The sequence below is a fragment of the Ptychodera flava genome, chromosome 3, assembly GCF_041260155.1.
Source record: "Ptychodera flava strain L36383 chromosome 3, AS_Pfla_20210202, whole genome shotgun sequence".
NCBI classification, from domain to species: Eukaryota; Metazoa; Hemichordata; class Enteropneusta; family Ptychoderidae; genus Ptychodera; species Ptychodera flava.
The window spans coordinates 48,968,282-48,991,665 of record NC_091930.1 but is presented as its reverse complement, the minus strand read 5'-3'; the positions used below and the strand labels follow the sequence as shown (position 1 = coordinate 48,991,665).

The 23,384-nt window shown below is 37.8% G+C and overlaps 1 protein-coding gene across 1 annotated transcript; it reads right to left on the bottom strand.

Annotated features, from left to right (window-relative positions):
- Positions 1-1,464: 1,464 nt before the first annotated feature.
- On the bottom strand, positions 1,465-18,557 carry LOC139129366 (uncharacterized). The gene is made up of 6 exons (XM_070694999.1): positions 18,093-18,557; positions 14,054-15,071; positions 11,320-12,055; positions 8,445-8,559; positions 6,623-6,762; positions 1,465-1,601 (listed from the first exon to the last, which is right to left on the bottom strand). Exons 1-6 carry the CDS (start codon positions 18,292-18,294, stop codon positions 1,569-1,571), a joined length of 2,244 nt encoding a protein of 747 aa, XP_070551100.1. The 5' UTR covers positions 18,295-18,557; the 3' UTR covers positions 1,465-1,568.
- Between the last annotated feature and the right edge of the window lie 4,827 nt (positions 18,558-23,384).

Below are 23,384 nucleotides of genomic sequence, written 5' to 3'. Positions count from 1 at the left end.
TTCATGACTGTGGACTTTTCAAATTGTTAGGGGCATTCAAAATCAGAGATAGGATGTGTTGAAAAGAGATGGAAAACATAAAAATCTGCTTTACCACTGTTTTTAAAGTGACAATTAAATTTGGTGGAATTATAGGACTAAAATAAATCAAAATTAAAATACGACACATTCAAAGTTTCAGTGATAATCACAAAACCCTGGCACTGCCTTCAATATCCTAAAAACTATACTTTTGCTGTTTATACTCAAGCTATGATTTCATACAAGAAATATACCGGTAAGACTAAAATGCAATTTGCAGGGACTACAGCTTACATGATTTTGTAAGACAGTCATTGTGCTCTGCAAAATACGAATAAAGTTTATCATGTCTCACATTTTAGTGAAAATGGTGAACATGATTGTCAAAATGAAATTTTGCAACTGACAAAAAAGTGATAAAAAATACTCAAAATTTAAAAGTTATGAATAATCTTCAAGCTATGATTTCATATGAGGTAGATTGATACACTGCTACTCAATGCATGTACACATATATTTTTGACATTAAAAAAACTACATAGATATAATTATATCAACATCATAAGTCTATCATATGGAAAGGAAACGAAAAATCCGGCCAACAAAGAAGATGGTAGAGTTGGACTTGGTAGAATTTTTAAGTTTAAACAAGAAATATGTACCTCACATGCTGATAATTTTCCTTGTGCTTTGCCTGGCACCTTCTTTCTGTGGCATTGGTAGAGCGCCCTCTGTGGCAAACTTCAACCTCAATGTCACCCTATAGGAGTTGACATCCCTCCATTAGCCTTTAACCAATGATATACTTCACAGCATAATTTTGCTCTGTGTCAAATACACGTTCTTGTTTTAATTTTTAAGGGCTTGTTGAAAAGCCCAGAGTTCAACTAGTTGACACAGCATGTAGGTGTGAGTACCAATCAATGATATTGTTGAACAATTTACGTCGCAATTTTGAATTAAAATTGCCGAATATGACGTGACATTTTTCCACAGAATGCCATGTTGATGATACTAAGACTCTGTAGATAAACACGGATGAGTAATGCCCTTGTTTTACACAACATCAAAAGTTAGAGAGCTTATTTACATTTATCTGTTCCACTACAAATTGTGAGATCATGATCAAGTTTGATGCTAACTTGATGATCATGAATGATTGGCAGGGGGAACTGAGGTAACTACAATTACTTTTGATGATTTTTCAGTTGTATATGGGTGTTTTGTCTTTTTATGGGTTATTTTGGCAGTTTGCCTGACTTTCAGTTCTGAAAACATTTCTTTTAAATGATGTTAATCTTTTTTTCTTACTATTTTTAACAAATCTTCACTCAGAATTTATACTTCAATTTATATATGTAAATATTGCAATAAAGACGATTATACTGTCATTACAATGCAAAGGATTTTTGCTACCATGTAAGTCTATAAAATGTTAAAAAATTATTTTCATTTCTGGAGAAGTTTGTTCTTCTGATGCCTCCTGGCGTTTCCAATCTTGTTTTGGAACTTGGTATTGAACGTCTTGGCACTCAGGTCCATTGTCCTCATCTGCTCTTTGGCCTTGGCATACAAGTACGCTGCAAGACAAAAAGTGTGAGAAATGAGAAATCATTCCATTACTGTGTGGCCCATACTTTTATACAGTACCATAAATCTCCGTAAGTTGTAACTTTTAAAGGGGCAGTCTTCAATCCCTGGTTCTCACATTAGTGGTCATTCAGAGTGTCCGTTCAGAGTACTGTAGATTTCCCAGAATTCATTATGCTTTGTATCCTCGGAGATACCTGAGTGAAGTCTACTATGTCTCCCATGTGTAGACAAATTCACAGACTATTTATCAAAATTTTGAAAACGTACTTTTATGCACACCATTCTTCTCAATTCTCATTTTAAATAATTTGGAAAATTATGCATAATTGAGAGAGGAGATAGCATTTTTGTGAAATTTGCCACAGATTGTGTCCTCAGCCATACAGAATAATGTGATGGAAAGTAGGGAGACTAGTTGCACCTGTTTCATGAAACAAAAGGATATAGATTTTTTGCAACAGAAGTGACAAAAGAAATTTGCATGCTAAGTTTTCTCAGAGAATGACCCCTTCAGTTCGTCATAACTTGCTGCCCAAAAAGCAAGGCATTTGTAGTACCTAAAGAATGTGACTTTTCTGGTTGTTTAGCGGTTATTTTGAAACTTTCACTGATATATCTGAACGTACTTTTACTAGATATTACATGTATTTAAAAATTATTCTGATGCTGCCACACCAATGCTTAGATGCAGAAATGAAAAAGTTTTTAGAAAAGTAACCTTAAAGGATACAAATCATAGAGAATTGTGGGTAATTTATTGTACTGTGGTCTGTTCAGAATCATGCATATTTTACCCAAACTTATTCAAAATTACACAAAGAAAATTACGTCTGCATAATGTACTACATATTGACGAAGTGCAGTTCCATAATAACGACACACTCAACCCACACTGAATCGCCTTAACATAGTTCGATGCAGGACCAAAATAGAACACATAACCTGCTTGCTGGTTAAAGTTACCATGATATTCATTTAAGATTTGGAGCCGACTGCAACTTTCGATGCAGCATTGTATCCCATCATCACAAAGCATAGTGTCAATACGTTCTGTTCAGACAAAGGTTCTAAAAACAAAGGCAGGACTTGGATTCACATGTCAATCTAGTCTATCTTGTTAGTTATACAATATACAGTCATTGTTATCATATTGCATGTTATTGAGATAGTGTGTACAGGTGACGAGTCTGTCGAGTGGCATTCTTGAAGTTCCGCAGGGCTTAAAAACAGGCATACTAAAGGAAAATTCAACCTCCCTCCCTTCCAGCCAAGTTCTACAGAAAAAGACTGCCAAAACCACTTCAGATCTACTGATTTCTGCATATTTTACGCTGACGTACACAATTTGATATATTTTATGCAAATAGTCCTGTTTCAAAATGACCTATGATTATGTCCTTGACAAATGTATCTGCCAAATGGATTGATTTTTGTGGTCCTTTAAAGTCTGCTTACAGCTCACTGATTGGCTGGACCCTTTCTTCTAGGTCTCATTAGCATGTAAAGTTCATCTCACAGCAATGTGATTGGTTGCCTTGTATACTTGTGTTAGCTTCATTCTGTAGTGTTCACTGCCTCCTAACAAAGTGTCTCATCTACTTCCTGGATACCGCTGTGGTAACCAGTTATTTAAAGTATTTGCACCTATGACGTGGTTCAATCATAACGTACAAAGTCAAAGACAGAATGCCGAATTTGCCGGAGAAACATTCACTGGTTCAAAACATGCATGTCTATTGGGCTCCAAATACTTGCTACGATTCAGTTTTTGGGTGATATTTTGATGGTGCTGGTATGAACCTAAGACTTACTATAATTAATTGTAAATTTGTTTTGAACACAAACATTCCAAGCAATATAATAACATATCAGCTGTTCACCAAAAGGGTCTGTGAATCATGAACCACTTCTGCATGATGGACTGTTTTCAATTTCCCAGCATGCCAACAGCATACCCTGAATTATACTATACATGTACCAGCTTGCTCTTGCAAATCCAGCGATCTGATTGGTTCAGATACATTGTATTATTCATGATGTACCACAGTTGGAACACAACAGATAGTACACTGCTGGCTAGCATTTCTGCAGTATCGGGCACCGTGAGAGCCTTTTACATTCATTCACTTTTTTGGGGGGAGAACAAAATGAGTGTAAATTGGGCATATAGTACACAAGTTGTAATAATTCATAATCTCATGGCGATATTTGAATCCGTTTTTTTTTTTTTTGAAACCGTTGTGTACACTCTACTCAGAACAATTTCTATGACACCATTGCTCAAAATAGAATGTTTCTCTAATTTACCCTCTATCCTTGTTTAGGATGTCATTAAGATTTTCTTAAAAGGAACTCAAAATATCATTGACACCTCTAGTTCCAAAATAATGACATTTACTGCATTGGCACTGAACATCCCAACTTTTTTTTATGGTAAACCGGTGACATTAGTCGTGAGGGAGTTTTTTTCTTTTTAATTTCACCAGTTTCTGAGCTATACAGCAGTTATGATTGTTAGAATGATGCGCTTCAGGTGTCTGAACATTGTAAGCATTGTTAGCATTATGAAATCAATTTATCCCAGACTTTTTTCCACATGGCACAAGACATCATCACTGGGCCAAACACAAGATATCATCACTGGGCCAAACGTTTCAAAATTTACTCAAGAATATGCTTTTTTGCCCTACCGACCACATTACAAAATTACTATTAAAAGCCACAATCGCTGAACCTCAAACTTGCAGTGCAAAATAAAGCCACCAAATTGAATGGCTTTATATGTTTCTCAGTAGACATTGAGTTTCTTTGTTTTTGTCTTCACATTGGGGTCGAACCACATGCAAACGTCCTGACTAACTTGATACTCCAACAGTTTCCATGAAGTACATTGGACACTACATAATGATGCATTACTAAATGACCCTCACACAGGGACATAAGGTGGCTAATCACAGTGCCGTAAACTGAACATTACAGAGTAATGAGACCGATGAGAATGGGTCCAGCCAATCAGTGAGCTGTAAGTTATAGGACTGCAAACACCAAGCACTGTGACCGGTACATATGTCTTGGACCTCACTTATGAAACAGGATGAATAAAACCCAACTTACGTATAATCATACACAAGTTTCAAAATAGTAACAGAACGCTGGTTGTTGACATTGACTGCTGATATGATTTGAGTCCTCTGTTCTCCTATACAAGTTGTGCAGTTACTCAGTTTGCCTTGAGATAAATCTGACAAAGCATACTTCTTTAAAGATTTTTCTAGCATTTTTTTGTTTGATGTTAATGACTAGTCTCGGATCTTCTTCAAAATCATGTTGTAATGCACAATGTTAATAATTTCTACGACAATAGTATACCTACATTTGTTTGTGTTCCTGTGCCCTGTCAAGTGTCAAATATTATGTTTGAAGACTGATTTTAATCCAGGCTAGCATTCTTGTTTATTAGGCCAATATTTTGTATGCAGCTACGGTAACCTAAAACATCATGCATAGATTATAATACATACAGCTTTGGAAACCTACCATATCACTGCATAGATTATAATCCATACAGGTTTGGAAACCTATGACATCATGCATAGATTATAATCCATACAGGTTTGGAAACCTATGACATCATGCACAGATTATAATCCATACAGGTTTGGAAACCTATGACATCATGCATTGATTATAATCCATACAGGTTTGGAAACCTATGACATCATGCACAGATTAATTCCATACAGGTTTGGAAACCTATGACATCATGCACAGATTATAATCCATACAGGTTTGGAAACCTATGACATCATGCACAGATTATAATCCATACAGGTTTGGAAACCTATGACATCATGCATAGATTATAATCCATGCAGGTTTGGAAACCTATGACATCATGCATAGATTATAATCCATACAGGTTTGGAAACCTATGACATCATGCATAGATTATAATCCATACAGTTTGGAAACCTATGACATCATGCACAGATTATAATCCATACAGCTTTGGAAACCTATGACATCATGCATAGATTATAATCCATACAGGTTTGGAAACCTATGACATCATGCATAGATTATAATACATACAGCTTTGGAAACCTATGACATCATGCATAGATTATAATCCATACAGGTTTGGAAACCTATGACATCGTGCATTGATTATAATCCATACAGGTTTGGAAACCTATGACATCATGCACAGATTATAATCCATACAGGTTTGGAAACCTATGACATCATGCACAGATTATAATCCATACAGGTTTGGAAACCTATGACATCATGCAAAGATTATAATCCATACAGGTTTGGAAACCTATGACATCATGCACAGATTATAATCCATACAGGTTTGGAAACCTATGACATCATGCACAGATTATAATCCATACAGGTTTGGAAACCTATGACATCATGCATAGATTATAATCCATACAGCTTTGGAAACCTATGACATCATGCATAGATTATAATCCATACAGGTTTGGAAACCTATGACATCATGCATAGATTATAATCCATACAGGTTTGGAAACCTATGACATCATGCATAGATTATAATCCATACAGGTTTGGAAACCTATGACATCATGCATAGATTATAATCCATACAGGTTTGGAAACCTATGACATCATGCATAGATTATAATCCATGCAGCTTTGGAAACCTATGACATCATGCATAGATTATAATCCATGCAGCTTTGGAAACCTATGACATCATGCATAGATTATAATCCATGCATAGATTATAATCCATGCAGGTTTGGTAACCTATGACACCATGCACAGATTATAATCCATCAGGTTTGCCACTGTATACAAGCTGCATTGGGTTAATTATGTGTAAATGTTTGCTCTCTGCAGCCACACATACAGTATGTGGCAAAGCAAGGCTACGTCTAATGCGCATACATTCATTCATACCGGCTGCAAAAATGTGGGAGCATTTGCTCTGTGCCACCACACACATGTAACACATGCAACTACCCGGACTTACCTCTGACTGCATTGACGCGATGTTGATCCAGGGGTTGTTTCTCATCAGCATCCTTTTATTTACTCGCAAACCCAAGCCACGGGACTGGCATAGCTCTTTTTGCGTGAACACAATGTCAATGACTTCATTCAGGAGTGTTCCTACAGATGGGTGATAAAAAAACAAAAGATGATGTGGTGCCAATAGTGGGCGTTGAGGGCAGTGTAAGTAGACAAGAAAACATTCTACCTGCATTTATATTGGAATTTACATCAGGGTCCACTAACTCAAAGTCATTTAAACCTCAATAACTTTTCAGGCGTTTTTAAGGCATATCAAGGACTTTTAGAAGTTAAACACATAATTTTTCAGATATAATTTTTTACAATACCTCATTTTTTTTATGTATGATTTTCCATACCATTTCTATGATATCACTAGTGTGAGTATAAATTTTCTAGGACTTTGGAAGACTCACTGGTATTGACCAGAACTTTCCTTCCTCCATCACCCAATGCAAAGTCAGACAGTGCCCTCTACCTGTCAACAGCTTACCACACAATAGAAAAAAAAACAGCAGTTACCCCTGACTTTGGTCAAGTTATTAAGCTCACGGGGAAAAAGGAGTCTTAGAGAACCATAGACTGCAATTGCCAATATTTGTGGAGAAATGCTGTTGGAACTTTGCAACAAAGTTATTGTTATTATTGAAGGCCATGGTTAACTAAATTAAATTTTATGGATCAAGAACAAACACAGGAATTTAACTGTTCTCAAAGCCCGACTGTCATTTTTAAAATGTTCCTATTAGAATTACTGCTCTTTTGCTACACAGTAACTGATCAAAGTCCACTTCAACGTTGTTCCCTGGATACAGATGGGTCAGTTTTTAAATTATGTTTATTTCACTGATGAGTATGCAATGTGCATATTTTTATACAAAGCTGTATTTGCCATGCGACCCTGCAATATACACTGTATACAACACCTGCACAATTTGACACTCCAATAATTTTGAAAAGAATTATGACATGGTGCAAAAATTAAAGCGAATTTTCAGTTCTTAGGATCTAACCTTTGTTGTTAAGTCCCTTGAAATCTGTGCAGTGTGAGCACACAATAGTCTCTCTATTACAAGAGGTCAGTAACAAAAAGGATTTTTCAGTTCAGATGATCTAAGCAAGGAAGTTGCATCATATTCTCTAGCTTCTATTACAAAGGATTGCAGTAAACAAAAATTAGATATAAGGAAATGAAATTTGGTGCTCCTTATAAGAACTTTGCCAAATCTGCAAAAAAAAGGTAAGAAGGTTTCTTAGGGGGGTCCTCACGTAGCTTGGTGAAGTGACAGGACCACCTAGCATTGTGTTGATTTACAAAATTGTATGTTGGTCAAATATACTGTGGTGCTGCAGAAATTCACTAGGCCTGCAATACGCAGTCTTTACAGAAGAAAACCATCACTGTGACTGTTTTTATCAACCAAGTGGAATCCAAACAGAAATGCAGAATGGAATATTACCACTACTGTTAACCCTTTGAGGGCCAAAGTCTATTTTTGTCCCCTATATAAAATAAACCCCAGTCAATTTTTCTCAGATATTTGGCAAACTTTTGAGAAAAAACTGTAGCAAATGAAATGTGATGTCCTTTTGGTCCAAAATTATCAACAAATTACAGACAAATTCATAAAATTAGTAAAATTTTGCACTAAAATTTTGGCAGGAGAAATTACAGCGCTCCGAGGGTGAATACAAAACGTTTCAAATATTTTCCAAAGACATAATGCCAGCTTCAACTTAGCTCAAACTCTGTGAAAACGATAAATATGCATGCAACTCACCAAAGTAATCCTTGGAATGTTTAGCTTCTATTTCTGCCTGGGATAGAGCACGTGAAGAAACCAATACATCAGCATATCGTTCAGGATCTTCCTCTGGAGTTACCAAAACCTTTTCCTGGAAAAAGGTAAAATTTACAGTGAAGTAAACTTTTAATGGCGGTCGTGGTTTACTAATGTACCGGTAGCTTGTGCCTTGAAACTTACAGACTTAAACTTTTGCTCAAAATTTCCTTAAGCAAAGGTTTAACCATTCTCTTTCAAAATCAAGAATGGAATGCAGTAGTTGCTGTGAAAATTTTGATATGAGAGAAACAAATTACCCAATATTAAAGGCCCAATAGCTATATCTTTTAGCATTATTTTTGCGATTTTACTACCAAACTAAAACATGTTCTGGGAATGTACTCATTGAGGGGTGTTTATACAAGTATAATAAACTGACCACTGGGACTGCGAGAGCAATTTGAGCGAGATAAATAATAAATGTTTGCCCAAACGTAAAATGGCGCCCTCATGCAAATAAAGCAAAAACACAGTACACAGTGCATATATGCATTGGAATTCTTCACAGAAACAACAGGGTAGTCCAATATTATGCATAGTGCTGAATGTTTTCCACTGGGATATTATATGCTATGTTTTATTTGTAGTATTACCAACTTTTGAAAATGGCAGGAAATTAAAATAACGGTTAAAATTTAAATTTACTTGTCCAATTTTTCAGTGGTAAAAGACTATATCCTTTAAATCTGTAGAATTTAAAGCAAATCAAACAAAATAGAAAGCCTTTCTGAGGTCAACAAATTTCAAGACTTACAGCTATAGGGGACTTTAATAACCTACAATGAAAATTCAATATGGCCGCTTTCCCAGTGGTATCCATAGAGGGAAAAAATTCCTGATTTTCACTGAACTGAGCTGAAGAAAAACTTTCTTCACTCCATATGCATAATAAAGATCCCCCATGAGTGGCAGGCCAACAGAATACTGTAAAACATCGAAAATCTGAATATCTGTCCCCAAGGCGCATTCTACTTCAATCACAGCAAGAGGTAGATGGAAATATGAAAAATGTAGGCTTGAATGCCAACTTTAAATGATAGAGTCATGGCTCAGGGAAAATTGTCATCAGTAGTTACAGTCTGCATATCCATATTTAAATCATTATATTTGAGAATTGCAATTTTGCAATATAATATGAGAGCAACCATGCAAAAATACCCGTAGGAGAAACTGTTGAAGTCATTCACCTGGCATATTTCATAATAAATATAACTTGTGAAAGAAATGGCATGATTCTGTTTAGTGAAGTGGAAGTTAATATTAACAGATATTACGGGATGATATCAAAATTTCAGAGCTAATATTTCTAGGCTAAAATAGTATCATAATCATTGAAACGATTATTCTCTAGCAGTATACCAGATTCGTGTTGGATATTTCTGTGTATTTAGCTGTAGCCTGAACTCTGCATTGCAGTGCTACATGTATGGATCTATTATCGAAAGCTGACTTGTACAACAGAACAGAGTTTCAATCAAGTGACAAAATTTGGATTTATCTATGGGCGAGATATGTGACACTGCAAACATCAAAGTTCATAAGACATAAAAATTATCGACCCGGATCAAGATTGACGAGTCAACACCGTTGGAGACGCCCTGTTGTGACTACGTACTTAGTTTGGGTCACGGTGGGTGCCATCATACTTTTCAGACCCGACATAAGCTCATGATATTTTGAAAGCTATGACACTTAAAATATGTATTACTGTTCCCATCTTGTTGTTTGTCTTCCCTTCATAAACATATTTGAAAATCTTCTTAATAAGTCTGGAAGTCTGGTTACACTGCTGTAGCTGTCAGGCGCTAGTGCCGTGAATCCCTCTTACCAGGTGATGGCCAAATCCATTGGCATCAGGAGAATGCGAGACAATGATTGACAAGTTCACGTCTGATTGGTTAAGATGGCATTTGGTTTATCAAAATTTGAACTTGATTGGATTTATGAATGAAAGTACCCAGTAAACATTTGTATATCTCCAGGGCGATGGACCGTTTTACTCATTAAATGAAAGTAATCCAGGAAAGAAAACCAAGATCACACAATATTTTTGCAATTTTAAACTATAATTTTGATGCATCTACATCACATGAAAAATACCGGTAAAAAGACTGTTCATGTGATACATATACAATCCAATGAAATTTTTTTCTGTTTGACATCATTGTACACTTGCAGAGCCGTACAACTTTGAGCCTTCAGCTTGAAGTTGTACGGCTCCTTGAAAACACACAGATACGATGATGTCAAACAGAGAAAAAATTCATGGAATATATATATATTATGCTATCCTACAGTGTGTGTGTGTGTGTGTGTATATATATGTGTGTATGTGTGTATGTGTATATGTATGCATATATATTATATATAGTGTATATATGTAAATATATATATATATATATATATATATATATATATATATATATATATATATATATATATATATATATATATATATATATATGATGTGTGTGGGGTGTACACACATACATATTTTATTTTTTTCTCACTTGAAAAACTCCTAATATATATATATATAATATATATATATATATATATATATATATATATATATATATATATATATATATATATAATATATATATATATATATATATATATATATATATATATATATATATATATGATGTGTGTGGGGTGTACACACATACATATTTTATTTTTTTCTCACTTGAAAAACTCCTAAACCACAACATATATATTTTCTGAAAGTCCTCAGGCTGATATTTATGATGATACAACTTACAAGTACATGTTTGACAACCATACTTGTCAACTTGAAATGACTTACTTCACTGCCGTAGTAAACTGTTTGTGATAGTTCAAACACCGGCACATCACTCCCAATGAAAACTGCTGATGTTCCCAGCCCGGACAGTCTGCTTTTCGAGTCTAGATCCGCTGTTCCACTTCCTAAAGATATTTGGGATGTTGGTTGTGCAGGGGAACTACCACTGGCTTTTCTGGTTTTACTTCCGACGATTACCGGGGATGCCTGTTGTTGAGCTGGTTTTCTGTTGACCTTTTCTACATCACTGTCAACGGAAACTGCTTGTGTTCCCTGTGCATACGGTCTGCTATTCGACCCTAGATCCACTTTGCCACTTCCCACATGTACTTGGGATGTTGGTTGCACATGATAACTACCACTGGTTTTTTTTATGCCACTTCCGACGATTTTCGGGGATGCCTGTTGTTGAGCTGGTTTTCTGTTGACCTCTTCCACATCGCTGTCAACGGAAACTCCTTGTGTTCCCTGTGCATACGGTCTGGTATTTGACTCCAGATCCACTGCACCACTTCCTACAGATACTTGGGGTGTTGGTTGTACCAGGGAACTACCGCTGGCTTCTCTGGTGCCGTTACATACAGGTATGGGGGATGTTTGTATCCCATCTGATATGAAAGTGGCCCGCGCTGAATCACACTCACCAGACCCAGGCCGTACACAGGATTGGAGAATTTTCCCGATTTCAGACAAGCGTTGACATGATCCTGTGTGATACCAGAGATGCTGGCATTGTTCACTGAAATGAGAAAGAACAGTTGTTGACAACTTTTGGTAAATTTTTTTTATTGAAGAATGACTGTTGTATGGAGTTTTTGACACTTCACAACCAATGATGGGTAACAATTGTGTATGCAGTGTTCTCCACAGAGTAATTAAAGAATGGTGGCAACAACTGATTAATTTTGATTAAACAACAAATTCATTAACACAGTAACCAATATTGTTATGAAAATTAGCCACTAATCGGTGTTTCATCTAGAGAGGGGGATGGGGGGATTCCCCCTCTGTTGACATGTTGGCACCCCCTAGTAATTTGTCAAGGGGGGACCAGCCCCCCATGAAATGTTGCCAGTCACACCTTAGAGATACAAGTTGAACACATGAACTGGTGAAATCCCCCCTAAATTTTCTGGTAAAGGGGGAAAATCCCCCCTGCTGATGCCATCCTGGATGAAACACTGACTAATCTATGAGAGATTCATGGGGCAAACACTAGTGTAGTATAAATGTATACAATGTACAAGTAAACACCCCATGCATTACTCTACATTTTTAATACAGCCGATAATAAATGAAGCAAACCCAAAATAACCTTGCTCACAGCTCCTACACTACATTTCTTTGTTGCCGAGTGATTTCTGATCATTTCTGACGTTTTTCAAAAATTTGTCACAATACAACATACAAGCAAATTATACTCAGTGATATGCGTTTCAGTTGATGTCACCATGGTGTTTGCGTGATGATAAAAATGGGATCACCATATTCTCTGATTTTTTTTGTATTTTTTACAGTGTCATCTATCAAATTTATCTTGCTAAATGTGTACATGCATTTCTAGTTCATTGTTTATAACAACAGCAAGGTCAAAAAACAATAATTGTGCTGTTCCGATAACATAGTAGGGCCTGGAAGGTAGGGATTTTTTTCAATTATTTTTGAATATAGGCATTTTTCAGGGGTTCAAACCCTGCAACTCTTAACAGTTCCCTCATATTGTTAATGTCACATATGTGCAACGATGAATACATGTAACATTATAATTTCAAGCTGTGATTTTCTCTTTATTTCTCCTGTACCTGATTTTAGTTTTTTTTTTCTTTCCTTTTTATTTTAACTTCAGTGTTTATGTATCCCTAAAAACTTCTCGGGTCGGAGGGTAAAATATAGGATAGGTTGGATTATCGGAACAGCACAATTATTTTGTACTAAGCTCATTAACATTTTAGTAAACAATTTCACTTTACATGCCAAGTCAGTAAAATGCAGAATTGAGTCTTATTTATATGTACATTCACCCACTGGGCTTGGTACTGTATATTGTAGCACAGGTTTAGTTGGTGAAACAAAAACACCTGAAGGGTTTCCTACCTCTACTGTCTATGTTAAAAAACGTTTACAGTATACATCCTTTCAGGGCCTTTCAAATCTCCAGGTCTGCGTTAAGGGAGAATGTGTCTGGGGACAGATATTCAGACACCAAAACTTTTAGATTTCTTTTCTGATCTATCACTTGTGGGGATTCATTTCAAAGTTCTTGGTGTAACGAAACTTATCAACACCTTAGTTTTTCAAAAATCAAAAAAATTTTCTCAATTGAGATGGGATGGTGGCCATTTTGAATTTCAAATATCACTAAATCTTGGGTATTTTATTTCTCTAGTAACAAAGTTTGCACAGTGACCTCTGATTTTTATGCATGATTTCAAAAGAGAATGGTTGACAGATGCCCTAAGGGGAGTTCTGGCAAAAGTTCAAGTTTTTTCACTTTCAAGGTGCATACCACCATGGGCATTTTATGCCTCACTTGGCAGGACATCACAAGGGTTAATATTCAAATACATGTTATTTTTGAATTTCATTTGCTTCCATACTTGAGCTAAAGAAAACATTTTCCCCCTATTATTTGTACATGTAAACATCCACCCTATTCATCCACCCTATTCATGTTATGGAAAAACAATTTCTGGCTATAAATATGTCAACAGCACAACAATGGTTTTGCTCACCTAACTTGTGTAGAGCTTCAATCTCCTTCCTCAAAGCAAAATTTTCAGTTTTGAGTCTCTTGTTCTCCTCTTGAAGGAGTAGAATGGAGACTGGCCTACTGAGACCAACGTCCATGGAGTCTTGCACACGATCCGGAGATGTACTTGGAGTGGTTGAGTTTGAACACAAAGGATTCTGGGAAGAATGACTGACCACACCAGGAGTTGACTTGGGAGGTTCAACGTGGGTCTCACTTGGTTTTGCAGGTACCGTGGCCTGAGAACGGTGCAAAACAACTGCCGGCGACTGAACTGGAGTGTTTTCCTGCCCTGGTACGGATTCAAGTTGCTTTTGATGGCTATTTGGGGAAGGTGCGTGTGAATGCCTGGAGGCACATACACATGTGCATTTATGAAGTTGCCTTGGTGTTGGCTGATGTGACTCCACAGTCTGAGTTTCACCTCTGGGATTACCTTGACCCGACTGTGACCTGTCTAAAACTCCCGATCCCTCACATGGAGTCTCCTCTCTCCAGGAACCAAACCAATCCATACGATCCATACGGCATGCTGTTGGATTGGCTGGAGGTTGTGGCTTGACTCTCACTTGATCCGAGGCGGCTGAAGCCCTCTTCAGTTTCCAATTATCAAGTTCGCCACTGAATCCTGTCATTTCTGCCATTTTCCTCACCTCTTCCTCACTCAGTCTTCCGTTTCGTGAATTCCGCGATGCTCTGTTCAAACCCTCCTCTGCTTTTTTACGAATTTCTCTGTCCCTTTCCTGATTCACTACTGCTATTTTTTTCACCTGACATTCTTCAGACGCATAGCCTGACTTCCTTTTACACAATTTCTTCTCATCTTGACGGTTCATTTTTTCAAGTTCGGCCACAGTTGAACTTGACCTCCAAGCTCTTCCACAATCCCTGCTGTCTTGCAAGGCTCTTTTACCCTCAGACATCAAAGTTGCAACGTGCTCTGACTTGGGTATTCTTGTTAGCAGTTTTTCAAAAAGCGTCTGCTTCTGGGTGCAAGACTTCTCACCTAGAAATACAATTTACAGATTAAATGACACAGTGTTCACATCAAATTCAATCATCTATACTGGTATACATGTGTATTGAAAAAAGCACACCAAGTGACAGCATACAACAAGATTTTGACCAGTTCACAATAAATATGCACCAGCATTAGCAAGTGCACATATAAAGTGAACTGGTCAAAACCTAGTTGTATACTGTTACTCGGTGTACATCATTACAGTATATATTGAAATTCTGGCATGGAACATCATAAAGGGTTTTTTTTCTTGCTGAGAGCTCGCACATGTGCTAGCTGTGGCATATCACAAAAATACAACGGTTATTTTCACGTCTAGACCAATCAGATCGCTGTATTTGCACCATCAATATATATATATATATATATATATATATATATATATATATTTGGACTGGTCAGAGTGATTGATTTCAAACAAAAAAAACTTTTCTGTTTGTCCATCACATTTTTTTTAAAATTCTGTTCTTTTGCCTTTAATTGTTTTGTTAATTACCTTTTTCTGCATGGTTTATCTTTTTTTTTACCTCACGGTACTTTTAACATAGAATGCACATACGGACAGTACTTTAAATATTGAAATTCTGAAAAATACTTTACAGGTCCCCTGCCAGTCCCCTGCCTGGATTTATTTTAAAGTATTCACAGAAATGTTTTTGAGAAACAAAAATGTGATTTATTTCCCATACAATTAAAGGAACAAAGTCGGCCAATTTTTCATGAATTTTGTTTGATATGAGACACTATTATTGTTTGATATGTTGAAAGATGAATTGGTGATGATGCATATATTCGATCCCGGTTTTAGAAAAGATACTTGAAAGCAACGCGAGAAAGAATAAGTGGTCATGACCATTAATTCTTTCTCACGATGGTTTCATTTGTCTAAAACGGGGGTTGAATATATGCACGGTCGCCCATTAATTCATTATTTTTCAATATGTCAAACATAATAGTGTCTCATATCAAATATTCATGAATAATTAATTGGCCGACTTGTCCCTTTAACCCAGGCCATGGTGGCTGTTTGAAATTGTGTCTTTCTGATAAATTCAAATTGTATGCCCTTCTATGAAGAGTGTAAAACTTTTTGAATACAGTTGGAGCAAAATTTTGACACTGTTTTAATGCACAAATTACCTTCATCTCTTTTGCTTGCAGCAAATTTCCTTTCCGTTTTTATCCTAAACTTTATTTACAGGAGGGTATGGGGTTGGTGTTTGTACATCCCGCATAAGTGTATTATCACTTCTATGGTTTGTCCCTGTGGTTTAGTGTTTTATGTGCCTGTATGAGGCACAATACATGAATCGCCACGTCCAGAAAGGTCACAGGGTCAATCGAGCCATTGCAGATGAGAAATCACCACAAACAAAAACAGTTTCAATAAATTGCGGTCATACAGCAGTCTAGAGTATGTTCACTCATATCATTAGCTGTGGAAACACAGCTATCTGTTGGCAGCTTAGTATGCGTCGCTCTGCGGGTCATCAACCCGCCAGAGATATCAGTGGCAGGGTTGACCTTTTGATGACTCGCGTAGCAACGCACGCTGCCCCGCTAACAGATAGCTGCATTTCCACAGCTATCATTATATCATATGTATATCATTTTCAAGAGATGCAGTTCAATACACATTGTAATTTGAACCACAGCATTGACCATATTGACCGCATGGTGGCTAGATTGGCCTCAAGAACACTACAATGTAATATGTAGCAAGTTTGTGGTCTTGGTTACCCAGACTGCACTTGGACTCGGAGGCTCTTCCAGCCACCCCCACCCCATCCCCATGAAACTTCCATTCAAAAATCTCGGAGTTTGGATGGTGTATTACATGCCTCGTATATCAAACGTCGGGCACTCCATAGGATTCAATAGTAACGCACCTATGACGTTGCGGGCCGCAAAGTCATCATTGGACTGAAAGTGAACCAAAACTATTTTCAACTTGAAAACTTTTGGATGTAAAAGTCTTGAAATTTCATATTTTGCACAGAAAATCCGGTTTTTGGAAAATTTCGCATAAAATATTGATAACCGCATAACAGTAGTTAAAATATATCAATACGCCATTCAATGGTGAAAATCTTTCTTTCTTTTTAATCGTTTTTTGTCTAAAACGAAAATAAAGCATTTGACTGTAATTTGCCAATAAACGTAAATAGTTTTTATGCAAACTGAGTAAGAGAGGCATGTAATAAAAACATAGCCCAAACAAGGGACTATGTACCCTGGGGCAGGAGACCATTTGCCCTCCTTATGTCGGGCAAATGGTCACCTACCCTCGGGCACGTAGTCCCATGTTTGGGCTATAATATATAATATTACACCATCACAGCTTCTAAACACCTCAACCCCTGACCATTTTGACCCTGTATGTCACCCCGATCTGGGTCACCTCGACCCCTCCACCCATGTAACCTCAAACCCCCCCCCTACCTTTCCTTCGGTTTTACAGAGACAAACTTGTATCATTATCTCGAAAGCATGTCGTCAGTTGTGCTCGATGCTCATAGCACTTTGAAGGCCTTAGTGGAAGCTCAGTAATGCCAGGATCATAGCAAAGCAAGCGGAGGCAGATGCGTTGTATTATTATGCACGGCCACTTTAATATATGCCACGGTCCCTCCTTCCACAGTTGTGGAGGGACCATGTTTATGCACATGCGCTTGGTCGTTGTGCCTGCATCTTGTGAATTAAAACGGCTAAATTATTGTTACGGAGCTAGCAAATTTTCTCAAAGAAAAACCATAGGCATCATTTACACGATATTAAATTATCATTATGACAGGAAAAGTGAACTAGGTCGAGGTGAACCGTGGGGTACCGGATCGACAAAGGTACTAGGTGCGAATTACTGGAGTCAAAACAAACAGTGGCCGAGGTGACCTGTTCTCCGCGATGCGCATTATCGCCACATGACAATATGGGTCAGTTTTTCTCGATGGTCTATGTATGGGTGAACCAAGCAATGGTTCTGCACCAGGCTAGGACTTTACTTACTTGACGAATGGAAGATCACAACACCTTCGTACTCCACACGCCGTTCATTCGATCGGCCGCCGTCATGGAACACTGTCGTCAGAAATTCACGCTTGGCATTGAGACCGATTGAAATGTCTCCTTCGTGTAAATTGAAATCACTGGCTCTTTCAACAGTGAAAACCTTGTCGATGGGAAAATAGACAAGCAAGAAGTTTGCCATGATCTGCGCGTTGCTGGATGTTGTTGACTCCTCTCACTTCTTCCAGTGATCGCGCCCTAACTGCAATCCAATCTCCTGAATCTCCCGCGGAGACCCAGCGAGTCTCAAATGGGTGAGTGATATGTTTACGACTTGCACGAGAACACTAGTTTTCGCTGAAAGTGGTCGATACATAAAAGACGGATCATGTCATGTTCGCTTTGACTAACATGGGAATATTATAGAAAATTAGTGGCACATTGCAACATCAACCGCACACAGGTTACGTACCATCTCTTACCCTTTTACGGTATATACACCCCCCTCCGGCGCCCGCCCTCTAGCGACGAAAACTTCAAATCTGTACCGTCCTAACCGCTGTACACCTTGGTTTGGCCAAAACCAAATATTGAGTGTAGACCTGTTTGTATTTGAATTTGGGGAGAAACAGGTTGAATTGAAAATGTTCTGCCACTGGGAAGGACATATGATAGTAGCAATCATACTTAACTTATTAGAAGACTTAGTCGGATCAGTTGATATACCAGCAAAAAAGCAAGATACAGACATCAGTCTAGTCATCACATGGCATAAGCTGAAACTAGGTCATCTGACTGGTTTCAAGGTGAAGAGACCTAATTAACTAATCTAATACGCTGTTGAAGCACATTAATTCCACTCGGGGTTTTTTGCGAGTTATTTGGAGTGATGAAAGTTAGTCTCATATACTCTACAAATAGGATTTGATTAAATTATGTAATGACATGGTTTCATTTGTCATAGTAAGGCCTACTTGTTCATATGTTGTTACTAACCACTATTTATCATTTAACATCCCTCTAAAATTTATCATTTTTCTGACAAACTGTCATAAGATTTTCTTATTTCTCAACAAATATTTTGTCAGTTTATGAATGCTTATTTGTCGTAAGGGATTGTCCGGCAGATCATCATGAAGCGATAATGCATGCACCAGTAACGTAATTCCTAAATGGTGTCGGTGATGGGGATTGAGGGGGTGGGGAGAGGAAGGACCCAAATTCTCTTTACGTGCGCGAAAAACATAAAAGGATATTGTGGTGTGAGCAAAATAAATAGTCAACCAGTTGTATAGAAAAGTGCAAAGAACACCATATGAATTCGCTACATGTCATGACCCCCGAGTAATCACCTGCATTTGGCAAATATATGAAACTCATCTGCCAATTTGTACCAGGAAAAATATTGATAAATCGACACTTTCTGAACTATATTCGCACGGTTGTTGCGTTGTACCCTGCATGAAGAAAATGGCACCTATGGTCAAACTACGTATTGGTACTTTGCAAAATGAACGGAAAGTTCGTGTATCTATTATTCATGACGTGGATTTTACACAACGCGTTGACTTGCTCCAAGTCTGTGGATATTTCAATATTGGAACAGAACAAATTGAAAGTTATAAACTTCAAAGACTGTTCGGTTAGTGTTAGGCTGTTGCGTGGATTGTTGGTTCAATAGCCTATGAGCCAGCCAATCCGCACTTCGGGCGGCTTAAAAGCAAAGCGACTGAGTGCCAGTCTAATAATACATGACACGATTGTACAATCCACGTAGATTTTCATGTTTGCAATTTGATTGTTTTTTATTCACGTTTTTAAATGAGAATCTCTCTCTCTCTCTCTCTCTCTCTCTCTCCTCTCTCTCTCTCTCTCTCTCTCTCTCTCTCTCTCTCTCTCTCTCTCATTATATGCTGTTGATAATCATTGTTTCAACAGTCTGACGGATCCTAAGTTTTAGGTTGCCTAAACGACGATAAATTCTTGTTGCTATATGTTCACCATAAAATGTATTCAAAATATATTCCATAAATAGCCCTCATTTGATCACAATAACAACGTGAATACATGAACATATGTCTGTTAAAGCCATAATGAATAATTGATATATAATATTGTGACAAGATCCTAAGGCATCTGCTATAGATGCGAACGATTAATAATATATATTATTGCCTAAAAACATGGGTTTATGTGCCCGAGAGCAGGTGACAATTTGTCCGACGCCAGGAGGACAAATTGTCTCCTGCTGCGAGGGCACATGAAGCCATGTTTTCAGGCAATAATATTTATTACATGCCTCTTCAATTAAGTTAATGCTATATGACATTTAGTTACGAGCAGGCCATTTTCAAACAATTTTACCATTATCGACCAGCATCAAACAGATTTTAACGAAAGTCAACATAGCTGTGCGCGCATGGATATTTTCATGTAGTGTTAAGCGTCTACATACTTTGACGTCGAAAACATCGAAAGGCTTCACTAGCCCGGGTAACCATGGAAACCGGTCAGTACATCGTTCACCGGCCCGCTAACATCCTGGATGTTCCTATTTAAATCAATGCACTGATTTGCATTCACCTCGAGGCATGTAATAAAAGAAATGACAAACTAATATTCACCGTACACGTATAAAGCTAGTACACAAATACACATGATGACGCGATTTTGTATCTAACTTTTGAAGATGCTTTGATTAATACGTCCTAGGTTTGATTTTATGCTTGTAAAATTCATAAAAGTAACTATATGTTGCACCAAAGGACCCGCCATGTTGCTTTGTATTTCTTGCTGATTCGTATAAATACGGAGGTTCATACTTTGACGATTTTATCATTTTCGACAAACTTCAAGTTGGTTTATCTTAGTCCGAGTCGTTCATGTATCAATATATTTGCATAAAAAATTCCTGTATTTTCTCACCTTTCCGGGTGTACGTAGTTCACTAGTGGTTATTGCTGCAGTTAGTGATCCCTTGGCAATTGATTTTGTAGTTATGTTTTGTAGTTGGCTTTTTCGTTAGTTTATACTTGTCATAGAATGTTGTGACGAAATACATGTCTGCAAAGATTCCCAGATTTATGCAAACATTATTTGTGAAAACATTTCTTTTCAATGACGTTAGGCATGTAGATACCGTGCACGAAATGCATTGCTTGTGATTAAATAAGAAGGTCACACAAAGGCAGTTCCGACGGAACTACAAAATCATTCACGCAGAGTGTACCTATCGAATACAATAGGGCAAACAACTTCACCTCTTGAAAATCATGTGTTTTAATTGAAACACTACGTATACTCTTGACACGTGACAAGGATATGTAAAACGTTAATGTAACTCAAATTAGACGAAGTCCATGGCAGGACAGATGGATGGATAATGTTGAAATCAAAAGCCTTTTCTGTGGAAGAATCCCCCCTGTATCTTGTAAGTTTTGGATATCCCCCTGCCAGTAGGTTTCCCGGCCAATCACCGGCTGTAACAAATAACCGCCGTTGAACTGCATTTTTAGTAAATATAACCAACTCCGCTGCTGGGCAGACAACTAAAAGTCACTATCAATGACAAGTCAATCGGTAAGTTTACGTTTCAAATGCTATCCAATGCAAGACTTAGTGCGGTTCATTAAGGGGCGACGTCAAAAGATCGATGTTTGAAAAAAAACTTAATTGCTTAAGTTTGGGGGTGGGGGGTTTTTGGCCAAATTAATTTCTGTGCAGTCAAAAACAATTTAAAAAGTCTTTTGGCAAATTCAAGGCTGTTTTTGTACGTTAAAACCGATCCAGTCACCCGTATTTTTGTACTTTATAAAGGTTTTCAATTTTTATTTCATTCAATAGTACATTGGTACGTCGTTTGAAAGAATTAGTACAGGGTATGAGTCCGCAATGTTTTTTCAATTTTAGGTCAGTTAAGTTAGAAGGGGGGTGGGGGGGGGGGTCTGAGGCCAAACTTAAGCAATTAAGTTAGATTTATAATATTGAACTTTTGATGTTGCCCCTAACGGTGCACAACAACATATGTGTGTTGTTACTAACTTCCACTATCTATATTGGCGCCTATCATGGTAGGAGATTTAAAACTAATTAAGCTCTGTTGGTTTAGAGCCCAGCTCACAGTTCGAAGGGAGAACATTCAAATATCAACACACCGAGAGCCCTCGGTAGCTATTGACCGGCCTACTAGTACTACATGAAATCCATTTAGTCGAGCGTCAAATGGCTCCTCGATTACGGTCCACTCCGACCAGTTGGCTTCCCCTAAGATAATCTTTGCACAAAAATACCGTCATTGTGATTGAATATCTGTTGCAACCTGTAGATCGAATTCTACACCCAGTGTTTCACACGTTTGCATGACTCGGTGAGTCATTGGCGTATACCTGTCATCGACAAATTATAATCCCATACTGTAATTGCTGCAAGCGGATTTCCTTGGACGTTAATTAAATTATCAGATCGACATTGGCCATGTGGTTTGCAATAAGTGACGAGTGATAAGTGAGGCACCGTGGACCAGTGGTTAGGGTAACAGACTCACTGTCGGAGGATGGTAAGTTCGAGACCTGGCCCGGTTCAAGTCCTGGTAGGTCCAGAGTGATGTCCTCACTTTCGGAGGACGGCAACAACGATCTCTTAGGGTTGGCAGGTAAAAAATAGGGTAGGTCGGGTTATCGGAACAGCACCTTTTTTTGTTCGGCCTGATTGCTCTAAGTCTCCAACGCTTACTGTAGCTGTTGACGTGAGCTCCATAGTTCGGTCCAAGTACGTTTGATGTGGCTCTTGTTGGGGCGACACAGTAGCTTTCCTAGCGTAGTTATTGCTGGTTGTTTGCGTACTTCATGAACATTGGATTGCGACTACAAAGGTTTGACATCATCGCTTAGTATAGTTACTTTAGGCTGCTGTGACAAACATATATCAGACACATTTCTTGCCTGTCTTTAAAGGAAAGACCCCATCGCACAAGATGGCGATGGCAGGTATACCCATTACAACTCAGAGAGACTTGTGACCAACATTCCCATTGTTACTCGTCCCGTTTTTACAAATCGAGACCAATGTCACCTGTGGTCATATGCCTGAGAAGATATGTACACACGTCTATGGGGCGCATAGACGCAGAGCGGAATAGACCACAGGTGACTCTGTCGAGACTGAGAAGTAAAACGAAAACGACGATTTCAATGACATGCTACATATCTTCATTCAGACCGTTTGTCGTTCAGTAGATCAGCCTTATGTAATATACGTTTCCTTTCGTTCTTAGGAACGGCACTTTACATTTGG